The sequence below is a fragment of the Siphateles boraxobius genome, unplaced genomic scaffold (assembly GCF_051911475.1).
Source record: "Siphateles boraxobius isolate OS27281-9 unplaced genomic scaffold, OSU_SipBor_1 20, whole genome shotgun sequence".
Taxonomy (NCBI): Eukaryota; Metazoa; Chordata; class Actinopteri; order Cypriniformes; family Leuciscidae; genus Siphateles; species Siphateles boraxobius.
The window spans coordinates 3,999,868-4,018,777 of NW_027508811.1; the positions used below are offsets into that span (position 1 = coordinate 3,999,868).

At 38.7% G+C, this 18,910-nt stretch overlaps 2 protein-coding genes across 4 annotated transcripts in view; one reads left to right on the forward strand and one right to left on the reverse strand.

Moving 5' to 3' along the window:
* crtac1b (cartilage acidic protein 1b) overlaps nucleotides 1-18,910 on the forward strand; it is a 112,097-nt gene that overhangs the window by 76,662 nt on the left and 16,525 nt on the right. The window lies entirely within an intron of this gene.
* The window catches only part of golga7bb (golgin A7 family, member Bb), a 79,373-nt gene continuing 71,846 nt past the window's right edge, over nucleotides 11,384-18,910 (reverse strand). For all 3 annotated transcript variants that reach the window (XM_077236415.1, XM_077236414.1, XM_077236413.1), the window contains one exon: nucleotides 11,384-15,154. In XM_077236415.1, coding sequence (XP_077092530.1) covers nucleotides 15,071-15,154 — 84 coding nt within the window. In that variant the 3' untranslated portion in view covers nucleotides 11,384-15,070. The remainder of the gene's footprint in view (nucleotides 15,155-18,910) is intronic.

An 18,910-nucleotide genomic window follows, 5' to 3' on the forward strand; every position in this document is an offset into this window, starting at 1 on the left:
CTGAAAAAATGGCGCTGGCTTGTGACGAGGGGCCTGTTGATGACCCGGCAGAAATCCAGCCGACTTCGAGGGGGTTCAGCGGGCGCGGCCCACTCGAGCTGATCTCCCTCGAACAGGACCGGAGATGAAGGAGCTGGAGAGAGTGAGGCACGCGGGGACGTGGCCGGCGGTCGTTCACTAGCCGTTGGCTGCGGCGCTTCTTCTTCATCGGCTGAAGGGGGGCTGGAGAGGGAAGCGTGGATGAGGCGGCGTCGCCATCACGGGAGAGGGCTAGCCGAGTTCGCAGCACGGAGATGGGCATGCTCTCGCAGGCCGCACATCCGCCGGCCGACAGACCATTCTCCGCGTGGTGAAGTCCCAGGCAAGGAATGCAGACCTCGTGTTCGTCCGCCTCGTCCAGCTTGCATCCGCACGTGGCGCAGGTCTTGACACGAGGCATTTGAAACAACGCTCGTACAGATAAAACACACAGATATGCAAAGAATAATGAAAAGGATATTCGCCGGATAGCCACAGGAGAGACGGCGTCAGGAGAAACACGGTTGAATGTGTCGTCTGCTGAACTGTAATTCGCTCAGGCTGAAGGCTTGTTCGACGGCGAAGGCTCAATAAATGGTCAGAGACGTGAAGTTTGTCGCTGAAGGAGTAAAATCTGCTATAATGGCGAATTCAGGGACTATTATAGACTGAGGTCACGCCCCCTCGGCGGGCTCTGACGTGTATGACGCAGGGTGATCTCATTGGTCGCACGTCAGAGGCGCCCGCGCCATTGGATGTGCAGTTGCCGCAGCGCAGCCTATGAGCGAGCCAGACGCTCATGTTCTAGCTGTGCAGCTGCAAATGCGCTTTACATAAAGGCTTCAGTAAATCGAGGAAAAGGAGTTTCCCCAATGCGTATAGCTACGCAGTATGAAGTGACCGTTCGAAAGGGAACACAGTGGACCAACACCTGCAGATGACATGGTACCCCAAACCATCACTTTACACAACAAACTTTACACTGGACTTCAAGCAATGTGGATTCTCTGCCTCTCCTCTCTTCCTCCAGACTCTGGGACCTTTAACCCTCTGAGGTCTAAGGGATTTTTGTGGTCCTTGAGGTGTTCTGACATGCTCTGACATTTGTGCTTATTTCAGTTATTTATAAACATGTTAATGGCAAAGGTGTAAATTCACTCTATATAGCACAAACGGGGCTACCGTAATATTTGAGCAACATGTATGTACATGTTTGTATTTTTTAGAGAATAATATTTATGCGTGGTTATTGAAAAAACTAAAACTTAAAGTGTCTGAAATAAGGCCACAAAACATACTGAATATGTGTCCACAAGACTTTTGACTATGAGTGTTGTTGCCTAGACTTTTTGCTTCACAATGATCTGAAAATCATCCTGCCTAATAATTTACACAAAACAATACATTGATTTAAATTTTATAAGACACCTTTTGTTTGGAAAGGCAATATGCGTAGAGGCGTGTTCACACCTGAGAAGACAAAGGCCGGATAATGTGCCGCATAATGAGCTGCATATTAAGTAGCCTTTCACACAGGCTTGTCACAGGATCCCAAAGAATGAAGGACAAAATAAATTATCTATATATACATATTTTACAATTAGAAATTGTAACCAATTACAAATAGGTTACAATTACAACAAAAATTACAATTTTAACAATATTTCAAGTGTATTTCTTTGTAAAAAGTATACATTTTATCATACGTATTAAAAAAGGTAAGGATTCATTAGTTTGAATATTGGAACAAACACTATAATAACATCTTAGTTGATAATTCAATATACCTACTTTATTTTTGACAAAACATTATACTATAGTATATTTAACTATGAGCAGAAATTGGTGAACAAAAGCGTACCTATTTAATGTGACAGTAGTCTTATTTTTACAGTCAAAACTTTATAATCCATCCAAAACTAATCACAAAATATTTTCTAAACATTCATATTTAGTCTGTAACATATTGTGTATGATATATTAGCATACACATCTGAATCTGCAGTTTGTTGCTTATACAGACATTTTATTTCAACATATTTCAGTCTATTTTTACTCATGTTAGTAGGCTATAGCAATATAGTTTGGATGTGTTCATGTAAACATAACGTTTTCTAATGTAGGTGCGAGAGTGAATGAACGGCACAGACACGCGCTGTATAACTGTAGTAAACAAAGCGCGCGCCTGTGCCGTTCATTCATTATTTAGCCTACACACAGACACGCAATTCATATTTAAACAGTCTTTTTGCGGTTTACAGTCAGACACTATTCAATATCGCGATTAGAACACAGCACTTAAGAATAAATGACTTACTACATCAGCTGGATCCGTTGCTCCTCGAAATGAAACTACCAGCACTTTTGATACATTTTCCATGGTTATTAGATAGTATTATTCCTCACAGTGAAAGGATACGCTGTGTATACACAGCTGTAGTAAGATACTTACTAAACACGATGTGTTTTATAATCCAGCTGGTGGGCGTTGGCATGTTTGCATGGCTTGCCTTAGATCATTTGCGTTTGAATACCGCGCGCTCTCCGTGGGCGTGGCACATTAACGCGTGATGAGGTATAATGAGCTGGAAAGAAAAATACTGACATCTGTCTCTTTTCATACAGATTACATAAATTGAGAATATTAGTTTTTTTATATAAATTAATTCATTTAAAAGAAGAGAGTTCAAGCTTCATTATGGAAAAAACACTCGTGCCTGTATGACAAGTAACCCCTTAAGTTACAGTTAATTTTCGGACGCGTTTCAGAATGGACATCACTCACAGAGTAAAAGCAAAATGCGCATCATGTTTATTTTTCTTTATCTGGCGAAAAGCACAACACTTTGTTTTTATTGTGAGTATCCACAAAAAATTAGACACTTATCAGGATCTAATGATGTACAACACTTAATATGTAAGATCAAAATTAACAGAGTATTTTGAGTTTCTTTTGCACTGATAAGAAAAAAAAAGCAAGACTATCACGCGGCCGACTCCAGGGGGTTAAATGCAAAATTCACTTTCATCAGAGAACCACTCAACTGCAGTCCAGTCCTTTTTGTCTTTAGCCCAGGCGAGATGCTTTTGACGCCATGTCTTGTCCAAGAGTGGCTTGACACAAGGAATGCGACAGCTGAAACCCATGTCTTGCATACGTCTGTGTGTGGTGGTTCTTGAAGCACTTACTCCAGCTGCAGTCCACTCTTTGTGAATCTCCCCCACATTTTTTAATGGGTTTTGTTTCACAATTCTCTCCAGGGTGCGGTTATCCCTATTGCTTGTACACCTTTTTCTACCACATATTTTCCTTCCCTTCGCCTCTCTATTAATGTGCTTGGACACCGAGCTCTGTGAACAGACAGCCTCTTTAGCAATGAACTTTTGTGTCTTGCCCTCCTTGTGCAAGATGTCAGTGGTTGCCTTTTGGACAGCTGTCAAGTCAGCAGTCTTCCCCATGATTGTGTAGCCTACAGAACTAGACTGAGAGACCATTTAAAGGCCTTTGCAGGTGTTTTGAGTTAATTAGGTGATTAGAGTGTGGCACCAGGTGTCTTCAATATTGAACCTTTTCACAATATTCTAATTTTCTGAGATACTGATTTTGGGGTTTTCATTAGTTGTCAGTTATAATCATCAAAATTGAAAGGAATGAACACTTGCAATATATCAGTCTGTGTGTAATGAATGAATATAATATCCAAATTTCACTTTTTGAATGGAATTACTGAAATAAATCAACTTTTTGATGATATTCTAATTATATGACCAGCACCTGTACATGGAAAAACACTCACTGGCCTTGAATTTATTACACTGTAGCTGCTTAGTTTGTTGTCTTTTATCATTGTCCAAAACAATATGACTTTAGTGTTTTTAGTAACCTTTCTTTAAATAACCATGCTATCTGTTTTTCCCTAGAGATGTTGCAGCAATAAAAAAAAATGTATGAACGTCTGTGAACGTAAAGGTGAACTGTGTTTTGTGCACTACTAGCATCACAAAACGAATTGCAAAAATTATTTTTTTTATTAGTTGCCTGAACACTTCCTTATCATACACTCCTCAAACAGAACGTTCCCCCCATGCTATAGCAGAATTTGCTGCTATCTGAACTAACTTTACTGTTTGTTTTTTTTAAGGTGCAGTAAGCGACCGAGCACCACAACACACTCTAAAAAATAAAACATTGGGTCAAAAAAAAAAATATTTTAACGTTTTCCACTAGAATTTTTAGGATAAGACTGCTGGCAGAATTACATTAATTCAAAGCGATGTTTTAGGCCACAATAAAACGCATTTCTAAGTAACACGAATGCAAGTATTTAAGTTGATCCAACATAATGTTTTAAGTAAGGTGAAGAAGATTTTAGGCCACAATAAAACACATTTCTAAGTAAGATGAACTTAATAATTTTCAACATGAATGCAAGTATTTAGGTTTATCCAACATAATGTTTTAAGTAAGGTGAAGAAGCTTTTAGGCCACATTAAAACACATTTCTAAGTAGCATGAACTTAATAATTTTCAACATGAATGCAAGTGATATTTTAGTGCAAACAAAACAATTATTCATCATGAATTCACAATCTGTATGTTAAATAACACAAATGAAATTACTGACTTTTATAAGGAATTATTTATATTTTTAAACAGCTTTCCAATCACTATCTTTTTAACACCATTTTTAAATTTTAATATATTTCTCTTTTAAACATACATGTAACATTCATCTTTTAATATATTTCCCTTTCAAAACATTTAAATGAACTGTATTGCAATTACTGTCCTTTCTACCACGTAAAGCATCAATTTACGTAGAAATTAACCAGAGTAATTATCCCTTCAAATCAAACATTCAATTGAAATGTATGGTGGTCACTACACTGTCATTGGTCAGGCGTGCACACGCTGTTAACGATACCATTGGCTGTAGAGTGTGACAATCTGTCAATAAAAATCTGCCAACACTTTTCTGTTCTCCGATACATTGATCTCATAAATTGCCTCTGTGAAGTTTGAATGACGGAAATCCGTGGTAGCGACGGAGAACTTCAATCCATGTTTTGAACTAATTATTTATCACATTAACTGTCTTAACATGAATATTAACTTATTAACCCTTATAAATGAAATATGGTTCTTCAAAATAAATTCTCAACAGACAATGAGAGCAGGCTGTCAGAGTATTTCTGTTGAAAACTAGCACTGAGACCCGGGGAGAGAGCAGCTGCTCGCTAACAGCAGAGAACAGGAGATGGACGCTGGTCACTTTTATTTAATTTTGTGTAACGTTACATTTTATTCATAAACATTAAAAACACACTCTTTTGTGTTAAAATACGAGCAAAAGGTGCGGTGTCGTAGACAAGCAAATAATATCTCATGTCGTTATGATTTGTGAATTCGTGTAACGGGTTACTCCGGTCCAGAAATCAGTGTTTTTTCCCCTGAATTTTAATTTTAAGTTCGGCATAGCTCCAAAAGTCGGTCACTTAGAAGTCTTAACCTAGTGTCATCTTGACATGCTAGATTTGTGATTTTTTCAGCAAAGCTCTTGTCTGTAAACCGGTCGCTAAGTCTTCATATTTAACAATGTATAATAACAATTTATAATAAACACACACACCGTTGGATTACAAAAACACTAGATTGAGCTTGATTTGTGAAAACTTGGGTCAGTTAACCCTTCCCTGAGTGTTTAACTTAAAGTACAAGTTCAGTATTTTACACTTAAAGGGTTAGTTCACCCAAAAATTCTGTCAGTAATTACTCACCCTCATGTTGTTCCAACCCCGTAAGACCATCATCTTCGGAACACAAATCATCTTCCGAAGATCATCTTCGGAACACAAATAAAGATATTTTTGATTAAATCTGAGAGCTGGATCACTCCTCCATAGGCTTCTTAAGCCTGGTTCACACGGCAGGATAATTAGGTCGATTTTAGCCCCGATTCACCCCTTCCGACAATCTTAAGGATGCTCCGATTATCGTAAAATAATCTGATCAGATATTCCTGCCATGTGTGGTGTGTTAAGACTGCTCTCGTCTGCTCGGAAGGACGTCGGGACCGCTCCGATCTCAAATCGGGGATATCCAACATGTTGGATTTTTTTGGCCCGATTTCTCCTCGTGTGTGGTGTCCCCCGGGGACAATCGAGCACGTAGCCTGTGGACTGTGGCGTGTAGCCAATTGCGAGATTTTCCTTCTGACCTGGGAATGCTCGTGAGTCAAATCGTTTCATGTGTGATATGTGTTGATTTTGCTGTGTGGCTGCGCACCACACACTGTACGACCAAAACTGTTAGACCCGTGATTTTTTATCGCCGTTTGTGGGGTCTCTCAGGTTTGGAAAATCAGCAGACAATTTTAAAATCGTCCCATGTGAACCAGGCTTTAAGGGATCGAAACTGGCCGGCCCAAAAGTTATGAAAGACATCGTTAAAATAGTCTGAGTGACTACAGTGGCTCAACCTTAAGTTTATCAAGCGACAAGAATACTTTTTGTGCGCAAAAAACAAACAAAAATAACGACTTTATTCGACTATTCATTTCCTTCTCTGTACGGCCGTGATATTTCACGTAGTGAAACTACGCAAAGCTTCTAGGTTGAACGTCACACGCATCACACACATGACCAGCGTCGGGCAATAGCCTACGTGTGACGTGCAACCTAGAAGCTTTGCGTAGTGTAACTACGTGAAATCACTCGAGGCCCACAGAGAAGGAAATGAATAGTTGAATAAAGTCATTATTTTTGTTTGTTTTTTGCACACAAAAAGGATTCTCGTCGCTTGATAAACTTACGATTGAGCCACTGTAATCAGTCTGACTATTTTAACGATGTCTTTAATAACTTTTGGGCCGACCAGTTTCGATCCCTTAAGAACCCTATGGAGGAGTGATCCAGCTCTCAGATTTAATCAAAAATATCTTAATTTGTGTTCCGAAGATGAACGGAAGTCTTACGGGGTTGGAACAACATGGATGAGTAATTACTGACAGAATTTTCATTTTTGGGTGAACTAACCCTTTAAAGCCCTGTTTTAAGATGGTTTCTGATGAAATAGAACGGTTAAGATTGAAAATTGGACACATGCTGCTGGCCCGAGAATTTTCGGTTTCGGCCAGCAGAATGTGTCCCAATTTCAATCTTAACCGTTCTATTTCATCAGAAACCATCTTAAAACAGGGCTTTAAGTGTAAAATACCGAACTTGTCCTTTAACCATTCTGATTTGTGAAAACTTTCACAGGTCATTTTGGGTCAGTTAACCCTTCCCTGAGTGTTTAACTTAACCATTCTGATTTGAGAAAACGTTCACAATGCAGTTTGGGTCAGTTAACCCTTCCCTGAGTGTTTAACTTAACAGTTCTGATTTGTGAAAACTTTCACAATGCAGTTTGGGTCAGTTTACCCTTCCCTGAGTGTTTAACTTAACCATTCTGATTTGTGAAAACTTTCACAATGCAGTTTGGGTCAGTTTACCCTTCCCGGAGTGTTTAAATTAACCATTCTGTTTTGTGAAAACTTTCACAATGCAGTTTGGGTCAGTTTACCCTTCCCTGAGTGTTTAAATTAACCATTCTGTTTTGTGAAAACTTTCACAGGTCATTTTGGGTCAGTTAACCCTTCCCTGAGTGTTTAACTTAACCATGTGATTTGAGAAAACGTTCACAATGCAGTTTGGGTCAGTTAACCTTTCCCTGAGTGTTTAACTTAACCATTCTGATTTGAGGAAAACCTTCACAATGCAGTTTGGGCCAGTTAACCTTTCCCTGAGTGTTTAACATAACCATTCTGATTTGTGAAAACTTTCACAATGCAGTTTGGGTCAGTTTACCCTTCCCTGAGTGTTTAAATTAACCATTCTGTTTTGTGAAAACTTTCATAGGTCAGTTTGGGTCAGTTAACCCTTCCCTGAGAGTTTAACTTCACTACTCTGGTTAAATACCTCTTTCTTGATTTGTTAACTATCAGTTTTGAGACAAAGTCCAGACAGGAACCAAAACACTGGTGAGTACTACAGTAATCCAACACAGAATACCGACAGAACTTGAAAAGGCACGTGGAAAAATGTCATGAGTAGCACAAAACTAAACTCAGGGAAGGGTAAACTGACCCAAACTGCACTGTGAATGTTTTCACAAATCAGAATGGTTCATTTAAAACACTCAGGGAAAGGTTAACTGACCCAAACTGACCTATGAAAGTTCTCAAATCAGAATGGTCAAGTTAAACACTCAGGGAAAGGTTAACTGACCCAAACTGACCTATGAAAGTTCTCAAATCAGAATGGTTAAGTTAAACACTCAGGGAAAGGTTAACTGACCCAAACTGACCTATGAAAGTTCTCAAATCAGAATGGTTAAGTTAAACACTCAGGGAAAGGTTAACTGACCCAAACTGCATTGTGACAGTTTTCACAAATCAGAATGGTTAAGTTAAACCCTCAGGGAAGGGTTAACTGACCCAAACTGACATGTGAAAGTTTTCACAAATCAGAATGGTTAAGTTAAACAGTCAGGGAAGGGTTAACTGACCCAAACTGACATGTGAAAGTTTTCACAAATCAGAATGGTTAAGTTAAACAGTCAGGGAAGGATTAACTGACCCAAACTGACATGTGAAAGTTTTCACAAATCAAAATGGTTAAGTTAAACAGTCAGGGAAGGGTTAACTGACCCAAACTGACATGTGAAAGTTTTCACAAATCAGAACTGTCAAGTTAAACACTCAGGGAAGGATTAACTGACCCAAACTGACATGTGAAAGTTTTCACAAATCTGAATGGTTAAGTTAAACAGTCAGGGAAGGGTTAACGGACCCAAACTGACATGTGAAAGTTTTCACAAATCAAGCTCAGTCTAGTGTTTTTGTAATCCAGCGGTGTGTGTGTTTATTATAAATTGTTATTATAACTTACATTGTTAAACATGAAAAACGGACTTATAGCGACCGGTTTACAGAGCAAAACTAGCATGTCAAGATGACACTGGGTTCAGACTTCTAAGTGACCGACTTTCACGAATTCACAAATTCACAAATCGTGAATAACGACATGAGATATTATTTGCATGTCTACGACACCGCACTGCGGGACCACAGCAAAACGAAATCTGAATATCAAACCTCAAACTATCTTTGCTCTGGTTTTGAACCGCCAACGGCTATCACCAACAGAATCCTGAGCGAATGCAAATACATGTAGACCTAATTAAGCAACAAATTACTTACCATTCACCACATTACGCTTCAATGAGTTTCAGCTGTGGCCGTGTGGTCACTCGTCTAGTTTTGAAAATGCGCGCACATGCGAAGAGGGAAACTGTGGGCCGTTAACGTCATCAAATAGTATCTTACATTAACAGAACTTAAAATTAAATTATTTTTTGATTAACTGAAAATGTTAAACTCTGACAAGTCATGATAGTACATTTAATCAATAGGCATAGTTTGTGTGTCATCCAAGCTCAATAAAATAACAATTACAAGTAAAAAGTCTGAGCATTTCAGAACTTGATTTTTTATTTCACACCAATATATATAAGTAATGACTAAAGGTCCTCTGAATTAGTTTTTAGAGTGCACACTTGTAGCCAATCAGCAGAAGGGGGCGTGCCCACTCATGATGGTGGAGGAGAGAGAGTGAGCAAGAGGGAAATTGGAAGAAAGACTGTAGAAAGAGAGATGGTTGAGAGACATTACAAAAGAGAAAAGATCTGAGGAATATAACTGGAAAAAGAAGAGCTATGATCAGGGAAGTGCTTTTTTACCATGTTAATGTTTTACAGAACCAATATATGCTGTTGTTGTAATGTTTCACATAGTTCTAATGTGAATATGGTTACTATGATTTTATTTTGAGCTTAATTGCATTAGTTTGATCAAAGTATTGCATTTACATGAGGTAAAGTTACTCATGAAATATTGTGAAATCCCCATTATAATCTCACTCATTGTTTGTTTTGAGCTGGTGTACTGCCGGCGACTAAAAATAAATTCTTGCTTGATACTCTTTTGTACCGTCTGTTCATATTTTGTTCTTTCTGGTCATTTGTTTGCCATCTTTGCTTTATTTTTCACGAAGCATTATTTTGCTTGGCTTCAGCTATGATAAAGAGACATTCACATCTATTGCATGTTTGTGCATTTTGGGGGCGGAGCAACAAAGGGAGGTGTGTGTTTGTTCGGGTTGCTTCCAAGTGACAGTGTTTCTCAAAAATCGCTTACTGCACCTTTAAATGCAACATGTTAAACATTTTGTACTGGATGTGTAACACTGTTTCACCATGAAAGCTGTTAGAATTAATCTTAAAATTATTCTCAGAGAAACCATCCCAGACGGCAACAGTGTCGGCCCAGATCCGGCTCACATCTGGTACGTGTGGATACCATGTGTACCAGATGTGTGCCGGGTCTGGGCCAACATATGTTGCGGTCTGGGAAACATTTACAGTGTGATTTCAATTGTCAGATTTTTCCAAACAATAATCATGGAGCAAATAATTTTTCCTCATCGTTGCCCAATTTTTATATAAATACTGAATACCAATTTTGAAATAATTACAATGATTTGTAAGTGATAAAAAAAATTTAAATCATGAAATAAATCAAATAGATAATTAGTAGATGGTTCATAAGTTACTAGTTGATAAATTAAGATAACACCACATGTGTAAATCGTTAGCATACCACTTATTAACAATTCATGAACATGTAGTCATGTCTTGGAAATGATTAGTTCATCATTAACTAATCATTTATACAGTAAATGACTAAAAACTGAATCAACAAAACATTCATAAAATGTTAACATATCTCTTATTAATAATTTATGGTTGTACAGTCATGTTTTGTGAATGATTAACTCATTAACTAATAAATTATAAGTGACTTATTACTGAACTTTATTATAAAGTGTTAACCCATTTGAAAATCTCAAGGCTTTCATATCAGCAGGTGAATCTGTTCTTCTGCACTAATATCCTGGAGGAAGAACAGACCCAATGCAAATGCCGTATAAAACTGAAGAACCAAAAGCAGCCTTGGGTTGCCAAAGTCATAACTCTAATCCTCCATCTCTGGCGCAGAACACTCGTCTGTCACATCAAGGGCAATACCATTTCCTCTCAAATAAGAATATATGATTTCTTCTCAAGCCAGTAATGCTGCTTAATGTCTTATGGGAGAGAATGACTTCTGGAGAGTTTGTGAGCTGGACCTTGAATTAGCCTGTTGAGATTTACCAACATTATGAACCCATGTTTGTTAACCTAGCTCTCATGCCCAGAAAACAGTCTGCTTTTATTTTAGAACTGTCTGTGTATGTGCAGGGGAAAAAACTCATCTGATCTCCATTTCCAGAGAAACAACAACACATTTTATTTTTGTTGGCATTCTGTATAGAAGCAGAAAACAATACCTCTTTGCAGAATCCTGCTCACATCCAGACATTTTGGGGATAAATATATATTGTATATATAAATGGTAAAAAACTTTCTCTTGATACATTGAGTTCAACATAACAGTAATAAACAAACAGCAGAAGAAATACCTGCTACATTATTATTATAATATATATTCTCCATTTCAAGGTATATTAGTACAGATAATAAAACACATTTGTCTCTGTTGCAGCAATGAGCCAGATATTTTATAATATTCCCAACCGAAATATTAAAGGTAATGGAAAGTTATGCTTCAACATTAGGAAGACATGAACATGTTAGCTTTTTTTTTTTTTATAATTCTCCAGTGTTTTCTCTATACAATCGGTTCAAAACAATATAATATACAATACAAAACTAGTATTTACATTTTGCCATATCAAATTACTTTTTAATGATGTTTCTTTTTTTCTCCTATAACAGATGTGTAGACGACTTTCCATCTTACCTATGCTGACATACCCAATATTTGTTGATATACATGAATAGTGAGTATTGTGGAAAACTCATGGCATGACGCTAGACACGGTGCCTGACACTTTATATGAATTGTATACGACCTGTCCAAAATAGCAGGCTTGTCCATATAAACACAAGGTAATATATGTCTTTTTAATGTAACTTAAATTTTTCTGTCATGTTTTACTGATTTGTATGGATCAGCCCAGTGCCCTTTCAGACTAAATACTGCAAATATTGAAAGGCCCCTCAGACTCCATCATTAGAGTCAAAATTAGTCGGTCAAACCATGCCAAGAAATATGTCAGATTTTCAGTCAGCTTTGTCAAAACGTAAGGGCCGTGGGTGAGAGAGGTTTGGCAGATTTACTTGTAAAATCTTTCCTGAGCAACTTGTCAAAAACATGCCTTTCTAGCCAAACAAACAGTCAACATGAAATCACAATTAAAATACACTTTCTTAACTCATGTACCATGATGTTATTGTGCACGATTCATTGCTTTTTGCAATTTCAAATACAATTGTAAAACAAAATGGATCCATTGTAAAAATGCCTATTTTTCACAATCCAATCAATTCTCAGAGGTCCCACGGTAAACTGGTCTCAAAAATATATCTTATGGCAGAAAAACAAAAGGACTGTGAACAGGTAGACGGTTACTTCATAAACATCAAAAACATCTTCATCTAAAGAAAACTATAGACATTCACTCACTAATGACTTGAAGTCCACATGTAGACAAAGACTCTCATGCATTAATAGTGCAAATCATGTACAATTTACAGAAGTGCTCGGTCCTGACGGATCAGCGCCAGGGTTGGTATCTCCACAGCAGTGAAACATGAAGGCAGCAAGCACAGGAGATCTATGAACGCTACAATACAGATCAGATGAGTGGCTGTCAGAAATTAACTGAGGATAAACCCTAGAGAAGCTCAAAGGTGGGTTACAGTAACTGTGGCCAGGTGGGGAGCTGTTTATTAAAAAGGGGAAACAAATGTCATTAAATAATGAACAGGCAGTTAAAGGGGTCAAATGTGGAATCAAATTTAATAGAATAAAATATAAAATAACTCAAAACTTCCTGCAGTCCAAAAAGAGCATTTACTGAATGCTACAAGATAAGGAGGATCAAATTCAACAGCTCACACATGTTTTATGTACATTACAAATACATTAAACAGTTATGCCACTTTGCATGTGGTATTTCAGTGCAAAAAATGCCATTTGATTCCCTAACAATAATAACTTACATTTTATACCTCCTTATTATGTAAATTTGTCTTATTATATTCAGGTCATGTGCCTTACAGATAAAACTCTATTTTCCTGGCACAATTAATACTGGACCATTACTACCCACTTTTTACTTCAACAAACTCATAAACTGAAGGGAAGTCAATCATAGCAGATTATGTTTCTTCTTGTAAGAGAATAATGAGCATGCATTCTTGCATGAATTATGTCTGAGAGTCTAGCAAATATGCTTAACATGAAACCAACAAGAGCAATGAAAAATATCACATCTCATTCTGAACAGCTGGTGAGTCAATCTCTTCTGAACCAGATCAGTCCAAATAAACTTTATCTAAGGCGCATTTACATGTTGGACCTCATCCTGTCTAAACTGGCTCCCTTGGCTCCCTGCACAAGCACAAACCAGAGGTAGATTTTATCATAAAAAATATAATTAAGAAAAAAATAATAAAGAAACATGGTGCCATTTGTTATTATCCTCCATGAGCAGAGGGGAGCATTGCCCGGTTTGGGCATATTGTCCACGACACCAAACACTGAACCTCTGAGGTGCAGGTATGTGGTGGAACTAACAGAAGGAACATGAGCCTGGAGAGCTGCAAAGGGTCAAGACTGCCAATGAACTGAGGCACTGCTGAATTTGGCCCCTGCGGAACATCAGGGGAATGAATAGAGAGAGCTCAGTCACTGTCCAAACTAAATAAGCACAAAAGCCCTGCTGGAAAATCCAGCTTAAGCTGGTTGCTATGTTTTGGAACTAACTTAGGCTATGTCTACATTTATACATTTTCATTTCAAAACGCTCACAGTCCGAGCATTTTCAAAAAGTTTCTCGTCCACACTGAAACATCGGCCCAGATCCGGCCCACATCTGGTACATGTGGATTTCACGTGTACCAGATGTGGCCCGGATCTGGGCCAACACTATGTTGCTTTCTGGGACTGAGAGACTAGACATCATACAGTTCTTACGCTATTCTTCTTGCATGCTTATTTTATTTGCAAAACACACTTACTGGTGCGTTCAAATCGCATTTAATCACCATTCCACATATTGACTAAAATGCAACTGCCCTCCTGTTTTGCTGTAGGACAGCAATTGCGCGTAATTTTTTGTCGTTTTTGCAGGAATGTAATATGAAGATTGTACAACGTAGCATTTATCTTTAGCAACACTGTGAAAGTGAATAGCACAAAGCAGGCACATACCGGTATAAACCTAGATATCTATAGGTAGAATATGCGTCACATGACTAAACATGCACTATCCTTTTCAAATACCTAAGATTTTACAGTTTACACTATAAAGTGAAAACTCTGTTTAAGCAGGACAAAAACACTGTCTCAGTGTGGATGAAAGGACCAAATGGACATAAATATGCATTTTTAAACGTACCCAGATTAGTGTAGACGTAGCCTACCGCTATCAGTTGGTCATGCCAGTATAAGGTTTCTTTTGGAACATGGTAAACCAGCTAATTGCCATGTTAGACTACCTAGAAACCAGCTATCATGTTGTTTCAAAACCTTCTTAACCTGATTTTCCAGAGCTAAGGCACAGTGAGAAATAGTAGAGAGCACTCCAACCATTGCTAGCCCTATTTATTTCAGTATTGAGGGTGTCTGATCAACTTATATCTGTCACTTAATGGAAATGCAAAGGAGGTTGAATTAAATGAGATGAGGAAGGGGAGTTGTGTTTGTGAGTTAAAGCTCCTGGCTTTGCGCTTGTTGTTTGGAAGAAGCGAGTAAGTGAGCAGTACCTGTACTTCCTCTCTCTCACTCAGTATTTAAAATCTGGTGCTCTCATGTTTCAACATGCGGATCTTGGGGAGCGTACAGACCCCCCTGTACCCGTACCCCTGGTGCTGCTCCTCCAGTCATTGAGCCGTGCTACTGGTGGGAGAACTTCCACTAGAGCTGGAGCTGGTGGAACCACTGTCCTCGAAGATGGAGATTTCGATCTGGACGGCCACAGTCAAGGGTTAAAATTTGCAATGTTGAAACATAACAGTGCTGGTATAAGAAGTCTAAATACTGTATTAAAAATGTGGGAGTGGAGCGGGACCTATGGAGCGAATGTTAAAGGGTTAGTTCGCCCATTTAAGACATGAAGTTGTATGCAATCCTTACCAGCACTATAGTGCATACACACTGACCCACTCTGTTGTCACCTCCCTGGTCAGAGTTCTGGACGCTGGAAGTTTTTCAAGAAAGTACTCCCGGTTAGTTTCCGGGGCCACAAAATTGTGCGTTTTTAAGTGAAAAAATGATTTGCGTTTCAAAGCTTGATTAATTTACCACACAAAAAACACGCCGGTCAAAATTCATACCTCAGTTTTAATCGGCACTATTTTCTATCCATTTCTATCAATCCGCGCTGCTGTCAACGTAAACAGTGCGCACGTTCCGATCAGCTGTTGATAGCGCGACTCGCTGACAACATGTCTGACTGCGAAACTTCTGATGATGAAACCAGTTTTAGCACAATGTCAGACGGATCAGATGATGAAAGTAATTTTAGCACAACGACAAAGGGATACCTTTATGAACCGGAGTATACAAGATCAAATCAAATGTTATTGATTGCAACACAAAACCTCAATTGTGTGTGTGTTCAATCAAATAGTTTTCTCAGCAAATTGTACAAATATCCCTATAAACTGTTTTTATATTAGACATCTTTTCACGTGTTTTATAATGGAATCTAAACATCAGCTTGTTTACCGTACAGTTTAGACTTGGGATCATAAAGTTAGTAAATAGAGCTGACCCGTGGTACTGGTACAGCAAAACTCTTTAATTTTCCTTTTCCTCCTTGGTTGGGGATGTAATCGTCTTCGCTGAAGTGAGCACTACACACACGAAAATCCTTTATTCTGGATATTTTAGCTCCCGCAGAGTAGGCGATGGCAACCAGCCAAAGCTGTCTCATAGTTATATTTGAAACAGGAAAACGATGGAATCTGAACGGTGATCCCGGCACATCCTTGTGGTCACAGCCTGGGAATTTACAAGTTCGCACCAATGTTAATTTAATACTTTTTATGTCGTTGTCAATCGATTGTGTAAACCAGTAACGTGCGGTGAAATCTTGTCATGGGTAGGCTGAGACCTATCAATGTGGCATATATGTTCATATATTCATTCAGTTAATGTAGCAACCCAAGTTCATATCAGGCATCATCACATCGCTGCCTGCATACAGCAAAGTCAGTCATATGTGAGGCTAATGCACAATCAAATCTAATAATCAAATGAATGGACACATCTATCTTATGACTTATACAACAAACAAATGTTTTGTGCGGGACACAGTAAGAGAGGGAGGCGGCGCGTTGTCAGCGAACCGACAAGCAGCCTAGTCATTCCTTCAAAATGCGCAAACGCGCACAGACAGCCACATACACACTATTGGTCTGGTCACTCTGGTGACGGCGCACCAGGATTTGAATAGGCTACAGTCAGAAAACATTGTGTCAGCAGTACAGCTTTACAGTACAAAAACAGCTTAAATTCGCTCCTACAAACTGGGCAAGGCGCACACACCGACACGTAATGAGCGTCTGGCGACGGCGCACCAGGATTAAAAAAGAGAACTACAAAACAGCATTTAACCCTTACGAAATGCACCATAATCGCACAGATAGACCTACAGTACAAATATGGCAGAGGTGATGGCGCACCAGGGTATGGAAGAGAGAACATTTTGGTGTCAGCGCACAGCAGGCCTATAACTGTTAGCCCACCATCAGACAACAAACACAAGCCAATATAAGGGTTTTAAAAATAATAAATAAATGAATAATTTACGTTTTAAAGGGGGTGCTTACTTTTATTTGTAGACGAAACTCCTTTTCCTCGATTTACTGAAGCCTATAAAACGCATTTGCAGCTGCACAGCTAACGTTAGCACAGTGAGCGTATGGCTCGCTCATAGGCTGTGCTGCGGCAACTGCACATCCAATGGCGCGGGCGCCTCTGACGTGAATGGAGCAGAACAGACTTTCCTCCTGGCTCTTATTTCCATTGAAAAGGAGAGACTCGTGAAATTGAGAAATACACCCAACAAAGAGGACTTTTACAACAAAGTAATTGACATCTTTGTCCAGAGGGATAGACGCATGGACTTTCCCGTTAGCGACCACAGCTCTTTTTCCTCATAGGACGCTTCCAACGCTAGGCGCCGCTAGATGCTAAGTAGCTTGAAGCGCGGAGTGAGTGAGAGCGAGTGGATCACATGACATGAAGCACGCTCGGTCTCTGCCTCAATGTTGATAATTCAATACAGCACGAGAACTGACTGCGCATGTGCAAATCTACGTAAACTACGTTCTATGGACCAAAGAGGCACTGCTAACCTCTGCCTCAATGGCCATGGCCTTGAATTTTCTGCATGAAACAATGATTTTTAGGAGCAAACAATGGCAAAAGGAGTATATTATATGTGTATTCCTAAAAAATTGAGTTACAAAAATTAATATTTGGAATAAAATAGATGCAATTAATAATGTGTTGAATTAATAAAGCTCTTGGAATTAATAAATGTAATGTCAACATTTCCTTTGGTGAGGCACTGCCTACCCTGCCTACACGTCCCTGGTGTAAACACTATGGAACAGCTGATCGGAACGTGCGCACTGTTGACGTTGACAGCAGCGCGGATTGATAGAAATGGATAGACAATAGTGCTGATTAAAACTGAGGTATGAATTTTGACCGGCGTGTTTTTTGTGTGGTAAATTAATCAAGCTTTGAAACGCAAATCATTTTTTCACGTAAAAACGCACAGTTTTGTGGCCCCGGAAACTAACCGGGATTACTTTCTTGAAAAACTTCCAGCGTCCAGAATTCTGACCAGGGAGGTTACTACAGAGTGGGTCAGTGTGTATGCACTATAGTGCTGGTAAGGATTGCATTCAACTTCATGTCTTAAATGGGCGAACTAACCCTTTAAGTATAAAAGGAGGAGTGAAGAAAATGGAAGACAAAAGAGTAGCAGGCCTGGGACTTAATGTTGTTTTATTATGTTTGCATGCGACAGTTGACCGTGAGGAGCTGCCGCTTACTTTATTCTACTTTGTTTATTTTGTAATTACAGTTACACTCATCTTTTGCCAGTTCCTGCCTCCTTCTTCCCATATCTATGAACTTTATTGCAATCAGTATTCTTATTTTTGTGGTCATATTTTAATTTGTGGACATTTGGGTGAATATATCAAAGCTTTTGAACCTTTAAAAAAAATAACCAATAGCAGGTGGTGTCATGTTTACATTTATGGATTTGGCAGATGATTTAATTCAAAGTGACTTACATTGCATTCAAATACATTTTATTACTTTATTTTGAACCCATTAAATAGTGTTTCTTAAACCCTACTGTTTCATACAAGATGAAATAAAACAAACACACAGTGCATTAGAGTTGCATTAGCAATGAAGACACATCCACACAAAAGATCCAGAACAACACATCAGATCTAAGTAACATAGTCGTTTAAGCAACTATATAGGCTACTAAACATCACGTTTAGGTCTAAGTGGTATGTGTGTGTGTGTGTGTGTGTGTGTGTGTCTGTGTGTGTGTGTGTGTGTGTATGTGTGGTGAGAAGTGTTCTTAGGAGATGTTGGTTTACATGGAAATTCAGTGAGAGGGGAAGCATTCCATGTCATCATTCATTCCATGTCATCACTAAGAATGTATGTACCCAACCCAAATC